Source organism: Primulina eburnea, chromosome 15 (assembly GCF_022965805.1).
Source record: "Primulina eburnea isolate SZY01 chromosome 15, ASM2296580v1, whole genome shotgun sequence".
Classification (NCBI taxonomy): Eukaryota; Viridiplantae; Streptophyta; class Magnoliopsida; order Lamiales; family Gesneriaceae; genus Primulina; species Primulina eburnea.
This window is the reverse complement of record NC_133115.1, coordinates 22,174,322-22,188,027: the sequence shown is the minus strand read 5'-3', so window position 1 is coordinate 22,188,027 and position 13,706 is coordinate 22,174,322. Positions and strand designations below refer to the sequence as shown.

General features: G+C 32.3%; 1 protein-coding gene across 1 annotated transcript; it reads right to left on the bottom strand.

Annotated features, from left to right (window-relative positions):
* Window positions 1–6,541: 6,541 nt before the first annotated feature.
* Window positions 6,542–8,413, bottom strand: LOC140815073 (protein RGF1 INDUCIBLE TRANSCRIPTION FACTOR 1-like). Its single transcript, XM_073174176.1, has 4 exons — window positions 8,126–8,413; window positions 7,817–8,014; window positions 7,235–7,450; window positions 6,542–7,120 (listed from the first exon to the last, which is right to left on the bottom strand). Exons 1-4 carry the CDS (start codon window positions 8,126–8,128, stop codon window positions 6,875–6,877), a joined length of 663 nt encoding a protein of 220 aa, XP_073030277.1. The 5' UTR covers window positions 8,129–8,413; the 3' UTR covers window positions 6,542–6,874.
* Window positions 8,414–13,706: the final 5,293 nt, after the last annotated feature.

The following is a 13,706-nucleotide window of genomic DNA, read 5'->3' as shown; positions in this document are numbered from 1 at the left end:
AAGCATCCCATATCACCGGATGGTGAATCTTTCTTGAAGTTGCGATTGGGACCCTGATAGGTTCGATGGTTCTTCTTCATGAACCTGGAGAATTTCTTTACAAATAAGGACATAGCATCACTACTGATTTGTTCAGCAGTCTTCTCCATAGCATTATCAATGATCACAGCCGGTAAAGCCTGAGGTACAACTGCAGCAGCAGTAGAAGAGGTAGAGGCAGTAGTAGTAAAAGTAGTAGCAGTAGCAGCAAGGGCCTTGGTGGGTAAGTTTGAAGGCTCTTCTCCACTTCTTACTTCCAATTCGAATTCATAGGCCTTTAGATCTGCAAATAAGTCGTGCAGTTCCAATTTGTTTAGATCTTTGGATACTCTCATAGCCATTGTTTTAACATCCCATTCTCTGGGTAAGGCTCTCATCACCTTGAGGGCTATTTCTCTGTTGCTATGCTCTTTACCCAGAGCAGCTAGCTCATTGACCAAGCTACTGAATCTTTCATCAAACTCATTTAGAGTTTCACCAGATCTCATTTTCAGATTTTCAAACTTCTGCATTGCTACAGACAGTTTATTTTCTTTTGTTTGCTCATTTCCTTCACATATCTGGATGAGCTTTTCCCAAATATCCTTTGCAGTAGAACACATTTTTATCTTGCTGAAAGTGTTCTTGTCAAGAGTTTTATACAATATATCCTTCGCCACATTATCAAGATTGGCTTTTTTCTTATCTTCACTGGTCCATTCACTTCTTGATTTTTCGACCATCTGTGGTGCACCGTCAGTAACAGCAACAGCTGTGTTAGGCTTTAAGATTTTCAGTGGACCATCTGTGATGACGTACCACATGTCATCATCTTGTGCTGCAAGATGAGCTTGCATTCTTATCTTCCAGTCGTCAAAATCTTCCTTAGAGAACATAGGAATCTTGCTGAAGTGTGCCATTTGTTGTAGTTTTTCACAAACAAGAATAACCTGCTCTGATACCAATTGTTGAGGATCGAAGTTGAGTTTAGAGGGGGGGGGTGAATAAACTCTACTCGTTTTTCGTGAGGATGAAGTACTAGAATCCTGTTAAGGATAGTAGTTGGTCTTGTGAGAAAACTTTCACCTGATTACAGTAGAATGTGCGGAAATAATCTGATGAAGTAGTTGAAAAACAATAAAGCAGTAGACAGCAGTTGTTTATGGAAGTTCGAAGATAAACTCTTCTACGTCTCCCCTTCTTCTGTTTCCAGAAGGTATAACTAAAAGACTTTGGATATTACAGTACAACACTTGTACACACCCACTTCAGAAGGACTTACACCTCAGCCTACTGAAACTCTTAGTTTCTCAACTTTACACAAATGTGGAACACAAAGTTCTGAAAAGACTCTTTTCAGATTACAGACTCTTCTGATAAAATATTGATGTAGTAAAGATTGTGAAGAGTGTAAGAATTAGTAGCACAAGATGATCTTTAACAAGATCATATATAAGCTATGAAGCGTGTGCTACTTTTCTTTGTGTTGAACTTGACAACGCTCAAGAATGAATGATATTTTTCTGATAAGAGAGTAGCTTTGTTCCTTGAAAAATGATATTATGCGAAGTGTCGTGTCGAACAAGGATTTGATCCAAGTATATATAATCGACTGAGTTCAACGTTCATAAACAGAGAAGTCTTCAGATAACTGATACAATCAGCTTTATTACCGAAATAGGTTCCTGCAGAAAAGCTATAAAACAATCAGTCTTGTTTTATACTCAATTTGGTAATATGCATTAAATGACTCCGTATAGTATTTAATGCTGCAATTAATGCTGGTACTAGGAACATCTTAACGGTAACAATTAAGGTAGCAACGTTAGAAAGTGTTCTCTACTGGTTTGTATAGTTAGCCCTCTTTCTACTGGTTTAGTTTTACTAGAGCAGCAGCTACTAATAAACTATCTAGTTGTTCTGATCTGCTGGTCTACTGGTTTTAGTTACCATCGCCACAATAAAATTCATATCTAACAAAAGTACTTAGTTTTACATGTGAAATACCTAATTTCAATTTTAAAATACTTGATTTGGTAAATGAGATACTCAGAATGAGTATTAAATTACTGGATATTCGAATATGCAACGTAACTTCACAAAGTGATCGCATTTCCATCCAAGATGCATTTGGATGACATGTTCATTTCATTTAATTATTTTTTGTTGTAAAAAAAAAATTTGTAACGAAGCATTGAACTTTTTTAAATACTTAGTTTTACTTGCAAAATACCTAATTTCAATTTTAAAATACTTGATTTAGTAAATGAAATGCTCATAATGAGTATTAAAATACTAGATATTCGAATATGCACGCAAGTTCACCAAGTGCTCGCATTTCCATCCGAGATATATTTGAACGACATGTTCATTTTATTTAAATTATTTTTTTATTGTTAAAAAAAAACAAATTCGCAACTAAGCATTGAACTTTTTCAAGTACTTAGTTTTACTTGTGAAATAGCTAATTTCTATTTTAAAATACTTGATTTGGTAAATGAGATACTTAGAATGATTATTAAAATACTGGATATTCGAATATGCAATATAAGTTTACCAAGTGCTCGTATTTCCATCCAAGATACATTTGGATGACATGTTCATTTCATTTAATAGTTTTTAAAATTGTTAAAAAAAACAAATTCGCAAATAAGTATTGAACTTTTTCAAGTACTTAGTTTTAATTGCAAAATACCTAATTTCAGTTTTAAAATACTTGATTTGGTAAATGAGATACTCATAATGAGTATTAAATTACTGGATATTCGAATATGTAACGTAAGTTAACACAGTGCTCGCATTTCCATCCAAGATGCAATTGGATGACATGTTCAAAGACTTTTCAGCAACCACAAAGCTTTGAAAGAGAAAAAAAGCTTAGAGCGAAGATTTGAAGATTTCCGGACAATGTTCTTTGAGAGAATAGCCTGTATTAGGAACGAGTAACATAATCTGTGGATTTACAATTTACAGAGAAATATGAAGTCGGATACACGTCGATAGTCATAGTTCAGTAGGTCGAAAGCTATGAGATTTAATAAAACGACATGCAATTCACCATTGATAAATAATTAAAGAGATTTAATTACTTCACTGAGTTAAATTAGTTTGACATAGTTTGAGATGGCGTGTTCAATTGGATAAGAAATCTCATCGAAAGCATAGATAATTGTCGAACGAATTAAGTAGATTAGCGAGGGGTATGTGAACCGAGATTCCCAACAAATTCATTTCTCATTGAACTTTAATCAATCATTATAACTTATTTATTTCATCATTTAATCCTTGAACCATTTCATTGAGTTTTTATTTAATAATCGTAGTAATAAACAATCATCTGAAGTATCGCTGCTTTAAATTGAATAATTGAGAATAATAATTGACAAATACAATCCTTAGACAATGAAAGTTTTGCTCAATCACTAAGCATGGAACATTTTGACATGGTGCACTTGCGATTATTGAAGGTCCATGACCATATTATTACTTGACATTGTGCACTTGCGCTTATTTCGAGCTTGAATATTATTAATTTTTACTATGAATTTTACAATGAAAATTTTGCTCGATCAGTGAGCATGGATTACATATTAATCTTATTTAATATTTTTTAGTAAAAAAATTCTCAAATAAGCATGAAAATTTTAAAGTACTTAATTTTACTTGAGAAGTACCTAATTTGAGTTTGCAAATATTTGATTTCGTAAATGAGATACTTACAATATGCATTAAAATATTGGATATTCGAATATACAATATTTTCATGGAAAATTCATTATGATACTTATTCATATCATTTAAATAAATAAAAATAGTTCATTATTCATCATGGAGTAATTGAAAGATGCATTATGAACATAGTTCGTAAATGAGCTTGAAGTTTGCACTTTAAGCATATATATCGATTCTTGGATCAATGATTTATAAAATACTCATAAATATCATGACAATAATATTTTATATTCATTGAATGACTTATTTGACAATTATACTTATTCGACATAATACTTATTGGTAATTATTCATTATACTTATTAGTATTTTTTTTTGTATACTTATGAGTATTAATTTGTAATATCATTAATATTCATTCACAATACTTGTTGGTATTCATTAAATGACAATGCAATACTTTATTTGATATCATCCTCTTTAGTATTCTTTCATAATATTTATTGGTAATGCATCAATATTCTTTCATTATACTTATTATCAAATTTGAGTTTTTAAAGGCTAAAATCAATTATCAGCAGAATCTAATTATATAGTACTCGTAACAATTTATGTATCACATTTTTATTTCACGGATCTCATCATCAAAGGCAACTCAATATTGACTTCAAATTATATATTTTGACACCATCAAATAATCGAATTTGAGTATTTAAATGGTAAATCAAATATTTGTGGACTCGTATTAGGCATTATTTGTATTAATTTAGGTATCACATTAGATACTTCTCAAGTAAAAATAAGTATTTTAAAAATTCAATACTTAGTTGAGAATTTGTTTTTTTTTTTTACAAAAAAATATATTAAATGAGATGAATATGTTATCCAAATGCATTTATCAAAGAAATATAAACACTTGGTGAGCTTACGTTGCATACTCGAATATCCAGTATTTTATTACATATTATGAGTATCTCATGTACCAAATTAAATATTTGCAATCTCAAATTAGGTACTTCTCAAATAAAAACAAATACTTTAAAATTTTTATGCTTAGTTGGGAATCTGTTTTTTCTTTTACAGAAAAAATATTAAATGATATATGTCATCTAAATGCTTATTCCATGGAAATATCAATACTTGGTGAACTTACGTTGTCTATTCGAATACCTAGTATTTTAATACATATTATGAGCATCTATTTACGAAATTAAGTATTTGCAAACTCAAATTAAATACTTCTCAAGTAAAACTAAATACTTTAAAATTTTCATGCTTAGTTGAGAATTTTTTTTGTTTTTAATTATTAAATGAGATGAATATGTCATCCAAATGTATCTTTTATAAAAATACCAACATTTGGTGAACTTACGTTGCTTATTCGAATATCAAGTATTTTAATACATATTGTGAATATCTCATTTACGAAATCAAGTATTTGCAAACTCAAATTAAAATACTTCTCATCTAGGGAGTAAAATAAAGTATCGGTAGACTCGACTTAGATATTTTTTGCACTAATTTAAGTATCACATTTTAACTTCACAAATGACACATCAAAAGTCACTCAATATTATTTGAAACTATATTTTTTATATCCCAAAATAATCAAAATTGAGTCTTAAAAGGGTAAATCAAGTATATGTGAAATCAAATTAGGTACTATTTATACCAATTTAAGTAGCACGTTTTTTATTCACAAATCTCATCATAAAAATATTTAATATTATCTTCAAATTATATATTTTGACACTCAATCGAATTTGAGTATTTAAAAGGTAAAAGCAGGTGTTTGTGAACTCGAATTATGTATTATTTGTATTAATTTAGGTATCCCATTTTTGCTTCACGAATATCATCATCGGTGTCACTTAATATTAACTTCAAATTATATTTTGCCACCATCAAATAATTGGATATGAGTATTTAGGGGGTAAAATCATGTATTTATATACTCTAATTAGTTACTCTGTGTACCAATTTGAGTATCACAATTTAACTTCACAAATGACACAATCAAAAATCAATTAATATTACTTGAAACTTAAGTATTTTTTTACACATTTGAAGTATTTAAATAGTCAAATCAAATATTTGGAACCCGAAAATAGGTATTTTATCGATCAAAATGAGTAATTTTTCTAATTCAACAATGAGTGAGAAGCTGTGTTTTTTCAAAAATTAGATGACAACAATTATTGAATTTATTGTGATAGCTTGAAGATTCAGTATTTTCTTACAAATTTGGAGTATTCAAAGAGTAAAATCAAGCATTTGGAACTCCAAAATAGGTATTTTGTTGGTCAAAATAAATACTTAATCTGATTTCATGATGAATGATGACCTATGTTTTTTTTTAAAAATAAAATGACATGAATAAGTCATCATAATGCATTTTTCATGAAAAGACCAACAATGACTTGATTTATGATGAATGCTCGAAAATATAGTATTTTCTTATATATTTGGAGTATTCAAAGAGCGAAATCAAGTATCTAAACCCCATAATAGATATTTTGTATGTCAAAAAATAAGTATTTATTTTTATTCCATGATAATTGAGAAAGAATATTTTGTTAAAATTATATTTTAAATGAAGAAAAATGATATAATTTTTGTGGATAAAATAATATATTTATTTAAATAATAGAGGGTAAAAATGTAAAGTTTATTTTATGGGTAGTTAAAACTAAATGTATAAATGTGTCAGGTACTGATTTTTAAAAAAATATAGCTAAGTACTAAATTTTAATTTAAACATTGACAAATGTATTTTTTTGAAATTTACCCTATTATTAATAACCAAAATCATAAAAAGTAAGATTAGTGTAAAACATGTGTACGATATATATTAATAGAAAAAAAGTAAGTAAAACTTGCACGAATCATAAGATTACTATTACACATCTTATACCCAAGCAAACTTCATATTTGTCTTATTTCTTAAATTCTAATCTATGCCCTTTATATTTCACATTCTATATTTTATATTTTTTAAAAGACTTTTTAAATTATTTCTATACACAATATGAAAGAAAAGTACACCTCATCACCTAATTATAGCTCCCTATTTTAACTAAAAAGAGCTAATTAAAAATTAGGTTTTGGGCATCTTCTGTAATTTTCAAAAGTATTGCGGGGATTAAAGTAGTTTCACTATAATATAGGGGGCGAAAAGATATTTCTAAGCTTCTATTGGGAATCCCCCCATCGGGGCTCTATGAGGGATTCCCTTTCTTCTCTTGGCGACTCTGAAACTCACCGCCGTTGGCGGAGGCGTCGACGGAGTAAAACTCGGGAGCTTCTTGCTATACCGCCCGCGAACGTGGCCGCCGCTGCTGTAAGAGTCTTCGGAATCTGCCGCCGCCGCCGTTCTTTTCTTCTCCGACGGGTGCTTGTTCTTCTGGAAACCACTCGACGTCCCAACAATCTGTCAAGAAAAACAACACCCGCGTTTATTTTTAATTCGAAACTTTATGGGTTTCTAAGATTTTAATCGTTGACCGAGTTCAAAACTCAAAATCATCAAGAATATGAGTTTTACCTTGCAGCCAAGTGAGCAGAATGTAAAGGAATCAAGAAGGCTCCGATCACAAACTTGGCAGGTGTTTGTGACACCTTTACCGGGCCTGGGCTGGGGCCGCTCATTCAAGAAAACAACCTTCGCACTGTTGATTATGTATGTCTGAACACTGCTAACGTCGAGGAATTTCTGGATTTCAGACACCCTTATTACATCATGGTACGATGATCTCCTTATCTGTGTGATCAAGAAAATCAGAATATAATCAAAACCCCAGAAATTGGCTCATATTTAAATGGAAAGTAATGGAAGGAGATTGCCAAAAAGGGAAGAGATTTGAGAACACAAGGGGATTTTCGAAGTCAGTTCTGTGAAAAATCAAGAAATATGAGTTAACGAATTGAAAATGGATAAAGTGGGTAAATGATGAAAAGAAAACAATTTGCCCAAAAAAAGACCATGAAACAGGGTATTTTTACAGATAGGGGAAAGGGAATACCAATTGACAGAAATGGCAGAAGCCCAAATGCTAAAAATGGAAGAAAACAGATAAAAGTTGAAAAAAGATCTAACAAATTTGGTTCTTAAATCGAGAAATGATACCTGAATTGCGCGATGGTCTTTGTGATAACCCCAACAGAGCGAACACAGAGGACCATTCATACAATCCAAACAGTACATATTACATTCACTCTTGTGCGAGTAAATGTGAAATTTGCATTGAACAAAAAACTGTTCCTTCAACAGAGGTTTCAGCCATGGCGGCCACCTATAGTCCTCTTCATCAGGCCCTCCAGCTCCCTGTAAAAACCAGGAAAAGAAACATTCATCAAACAGAACAAACAAAAACCCACAAAAAAAAAAACAAACAATAACCAATCCAAAACCACCACCAAAAGTGAGTAAAGTTACCATGATTCTCCTGTTCTTGGGCTTGATTTCACGGAAACCTGTATCCCGATTCTCGATCGCCAGCTTTAATGATTCTCGAATAAAACAAGAGCAGGTGTAAAAATAGTAGTAGTATTATTATAATACTAGTAATGCTTTGACGCTGGGCTTTTGAATTGTTGTAGTTGATGTTCCCTATGCAGTATTTCAAGAAAGATGCGGTGTGTGTGTAAAGTGTGTTTTTCTACAAAGTAGAAAAAGGCTTTTTGGGAGGAAATAAAGAAGGGTGGGCTGTGGAAAGTTTTTATTGGAGACGAAGAAGTGGGGACGGTGAGAGAGACGAAGAAAGAAAGAGTCGTTCTTATCCTTCGCGAGAGTCGAATCTGCACAATACATTCCCGAACCGAGCTCCGAATCCGAGCCTATAGATACGTTGTTCGCAAGTTATTGACTTGTGTGAGAGAATCAAAGATATAAGCTATTACTCTCAAAAATATATATCATTGTTGAAAATAAGAGTTGAAAATAAATTTGTGATAATATTTGTAATGATGTAATTATTTTTGAATTATTTTTAAAGATATTTTATAAATATTTCTCTCAAATTATAAAGAAGATATATAATTGAGTGGAGAAAATTTTATAAAGTGTGTAGTTTAATATATTTTGTGAGTTAGAGATTTTTTTTACCGTAAAATTTTTAATTTTTAACATGTTGTCAACACGAAATTCTAAGTTCTCCATATTTTTCCAAACTACAAAACACAAGAAAAAAGTAACAAAATTCAAAAGTAGGAATATTTGTTGGATCATTTCATGTTCGTAAATCTTGATTTTGATATTAACAAAACTTGTTATTTTGTTTAAATTAATTTACCTAAGTGTTCAGAAACTGAAGCTGATCAAACTTCGAACTGATCAGTTATCGAGCTAAAACCGAAGCTATCAAGACGCAAACTGAAAATGACAATTGATTGCCCTTGAACCAATCCAACTGCAATATCAAAGGCGAGTTTAGTTGATAGGTTGTAACGTCCCGAAAATCTAAAGGTCCACGTAAACCACATGCATGCAAGTTATTAAATTTCTTTTGTATTTTATTAAATTGTTTTAAAGCATTAAATGCATGTTTATTTTATTAATTTTTTCTTAATTATTTTTGTGTATTTTATTCATAATTCATGCATGATAGAATTTAATTCATGAAAATTTAGAAGTCTATGCATTAAAGATTTTTAAGTTGCATTTCGCGCTCGAACGAGGAACGGAGACCGAAGAATTTTCAGGAAAATTATTTTATTACAAGATTAATTTTTATTAATTAATTTAAGGTATTTTTAAGTGTGTTTTGTAAAAATAGGCTTTGTTGGGTATTTTTACCCGTCAGAGCATATTTTCAGCGGTACACAAATTTTATCGAATCGAGAAACTTTTTGAGGGTCCGGCTATTATTTTCAAAAACTTTACAACACGAAATAGTTTTCGGGAGTGTGTTTGGATTTAATAGGCCTACTTTTAAACTTATTAGGCTTAAAACCCTTCTAAACCCTTCTCATTTAAAATTTGGTGTGGGACCCGGACGCTAATTCAATTCTTATTCATTTTTGGGACTAATTAATCAATTATAATAAACACGGTCTAATTTTTTTTTAAATACAATATTACATGCGGAACGTAATGTCATTCATTTATTATACATATCAGTATAAATTAAGGTACGAGGCCTGTACAGTATACATTTATTCAAACCAAGGTTTAACAACTAAGCATGAAGTGTCAAAACCCTAATTCTAATCAAGGTCCGTAGTCTCCACTCTAATCACAATCTCTCTTCATCTTCTTGACCCTGAACCTGTCCTACCTGTGGTCATGCACACATACAAACAAGATAACAGCCGGATAACTCCGGTGAGAATTATATTCTTAGTATAAATCAACGAAACATGCATTTCATATAACTGAAATAAAAGCATGCAGCATATATTCATAACATGTATCACAATCAGAAACATGAATCAATATCACACTATAAATCATACTCGTGACTCCACATCTAAGACTAGACTCATTCCTAGTCTGGGGATCCCGGTTTCCAGACGTTGGCATTTCATATCGATCACCAGTAATAGAAGAAACTCCGATTCTATCCACATCGATATGGTATCGATCACCAGTAATAGAAGAAACTCCAATTCTATCCACATCGATAGCCAATCATCTGGTGACAGACTTTGGCACTAACGCCAATAAACTATCTTGTGACATCGTGCAATAGTGCCCGTGGCGATCCCACCACTATCAGGCACTTCTGTCACAAGATTACTCATCTAATACATGCTTCCTACAAATCAATAGAACAACATATAATAATCAAATCAATACATACAATAACAATAAGTATGTGATTTAGGGAAACCCAAGTATATCCTACTTGAGTCGATCTCTCGATACCACATTGACTTATACCTTTATCTTCTTCGTTTGACGAAGTCGAAGTCCTCTATTTTAAATCTGTCCATACCCAATCTGGCAATGACAATATCAAATAGACACAGTATCAATATACAGCCCAATTCACGGCTTGTTCTGATCAATACACAAATCAAGACATAATCTGATCAATATCGGATAAAATACTATAACGGCCCGAAAATTCGTGTTTGAATATTAGCGGAGAAATTAAAAATTTTCTTTGTAAAGTAAGTAAAATGCCTCATTCATAAAATAGACCGTTAAATAAAGTTTAAATGTTAAAAATAGCAGCGGAAGAAATTATTTGTTTGCAAAAGAACAATTTAAGAATAATCCAACAACGGATAAACTGTTTGAGCATAAAAATGGTAAATGCTAAAATGTGGTCCTCGGGTTCCACTACTGCCAACCCAAGCTAGCTCAGTGGTACCCGCCCTCGGCCCCGACATCATCAGTACCTACAACAATCAAGTCTAGTGAGTCTAAAGACTCAACATGCATAAATCGTAAATAACGAGTAAATATAGTAAAAATTTCATGGGAGTAAAAATATAATCTTGTCATGAGGCACAATGTGAAAATGACATATCATGAGCGATTATAATACGTGCATAACTGAATTGAAAGTCATAGTGAAAATGTTTGCTCTTTGGAGCCCTGTACTGAAATAGCCTGTAATAAATTTTCTGTTGAGATTATGGTCTACGCAAGTGGCCCCTGCACTGAAACTGACCGGTAACTGGCGACCGGATAATAAAATGCTCCCATGACCGGTAACTGGCGACCGAGGAACGTCTGATCAGACTATGCCACAGTATACTGGGTGGTACAAACTGAACTGACCGGTAACTGGCGACCGGACCGGTAACTGACGACCGGACCGGTAACTGGCGACCGGATTTAGCAATAATCCCATGATAGTGAAATGGTCACAAGAAATATCGCATAATCTCAAAAATGAACATTTTATATTTTTATGCACGTAATATAAATAAATGGAACAATTAAATAACCTGTAATAATTTACTGCTTGGATTGGATCGCTCCCAGGCTCGCTGCAACCTAAATATGCCATGAAAATATGCAATTGATTTTCTTGAGCAAACTATGCAATTAAATCCGAAAATGCGACAATGACGCCCAACGACTTCGTATTTAATCATGACTATGACGCCCAACGACTTCGTATTTAATCATGACTCCGAACCAACCCGAACCAACACTGAAACATCATATAGTCATGATTAAAAAAATCTGCATGCTTATTTTCTGAAAACGAAAGAAACCGTGAAGCTTGTCATGGAACCGAAAAAAATCTGCATGCTTATTTTCTGAAAATTCTTGATGTATTTCGGTTTTTGCTTATCAAAACATGATCATGTAATGAAAATAAATGATAATAGGACTTGATTGAAGAGTCAAGGAAGAATATATGCATGTCTGGTTTCGTTTGAAAGAAAACGAAAGAATGAGACGATACAGCACGGAAGAGGTGGAGCGCTTTTGCTACCTTGTTTGCTACTGATTTTTCTCTCTTGTTTTTCCCTTAGCACATCACGATTTTTGTCTCTAAAATTCTCTGAATTTCGGTGATGGAGGGGTGGAGAATGAATGGTTAGGAGAGTGAGGGAGATGTGTGCAAAATATAGGGATAATGCAAGACCAAGTCTACTCTTTTTGAATTTTGAATTTTGGTTGCTAATCAAATATTTGTTGGGGTGTTCTAGAATGAGGTGGCCGAATTCCCTTGCTAATCTAGACTAGGATGGTGCTCATTAATTAATTAATTAAGGTTGATCAATAATTAAAAAGGTTTGAATGCTAAACAAAGAATGGGTCAAGGATGATGAGTTGGCAAGGCATTTCTTAATCAGCTAAAGTGGCCGAAATTTTACAATAAAAATGAAGGGAAAATGTTGATTATTTACTAAATTTATAAACCTTAAAGCTTTACCTATCCTTTAATTAATTTAGTGAACTAACCCCTTAATTATGGAACTTACATGAATTTATTCTCTACTCACCTCAAGTTGCTTAAATAAATCCTCAAACCTCCTTTTAACTTAAATTAACTTATGAATTAGCTAAAATAAGTTATGGGAATGTTTTCCTAAATCTTAAATTTTATCTCTAAACTCCAACTCCAGTCCGGCCTCACTGAATTAACTGAAATGATAAAAATCAAAATACTGCATAAAATAATTAACTTAAGGAAAAGCATTTAAATACTCATGCAATAAAATCATTTTAAAATTTAAATACTAGAATTATGCATGGCTTATACGTAGTCTAAGTTACGGGTTCTACAAATACAATCTAATCCATATCGATGATATCACGATATAATCGAAGTCACTACTGAATTTGATCACTATCAACCCACTGATGTTTTGACGGTATAACAATACAATCTCAATAACCCCAGCAATATCAATATCACAGATATAATACCACGAGGCATAATCAATATCAATACAACTTATAACCCCAGCGATAATAGATCATAATCTCAAATCTGTCTAATCTCAGTCATATCAATTCAGAAAATCATAACAATTAGATAAACAGTCTGTTTTTCGATCTGGTTTCGATTATACATTGTCTGATATTGCAAGAACAACATATATGAATTCTATCTGATTCTGGCAATACCATAATTTCAAAACATGTCAAAACATAATAAAACTTACGTCTAGTTGAAGCTGTCGTCGCTAGAAACTCGTTACTGTACTCAGATTTAAAATATAACAGACGGATCGAAATATAAAGTCGTAAGGATTTTACGGAGCTTCTCGGTGCTTCTTTCTTCCAATTTTTGAAGGAATAATCGAATTGTACCTTGTTGGAAACGAAATTCCGGCGTTTGACAAAAGATTGAACAACTGATTCTAGCAACTGAATTGGACCAACTGATCGACGTAACTGAACACGTCATCAGTCAACTGATCGCTTCAACTAAAGTATGTTTCTTCGTCAACTGATCTTTACTAGCTGATCTCTCAGCTGTACACGTCATCAGCTGACAGCGACAACCGACATATAGTACAGCCATCTGCAACTGGTAGTGGCTCGCCGCATTTCAGAAATGAACAGTGTACTATTGTCAGGATATATCGACGTGGCAATCAAC

Bases quoted from the DNA above. Each gene is read 5' to 3' on its own strand.
- LOC140815073 (XM_073174176.1), bottom strand. The intron at 7,451-7,816 runs GTATCATTTCTC...TTGATCACACAG, and splicing joins AAGACCATCGCGCAATTCAG to ATAAGGAGATCATCGTACCA. The intron at 7,121-7,234 runs GTAAAACTCATA...TTTTCTTGACAG, and splicing joins TCTGCTCACTTGGCTGCAAG to ATTGTTGGGACGTCGAGTGG.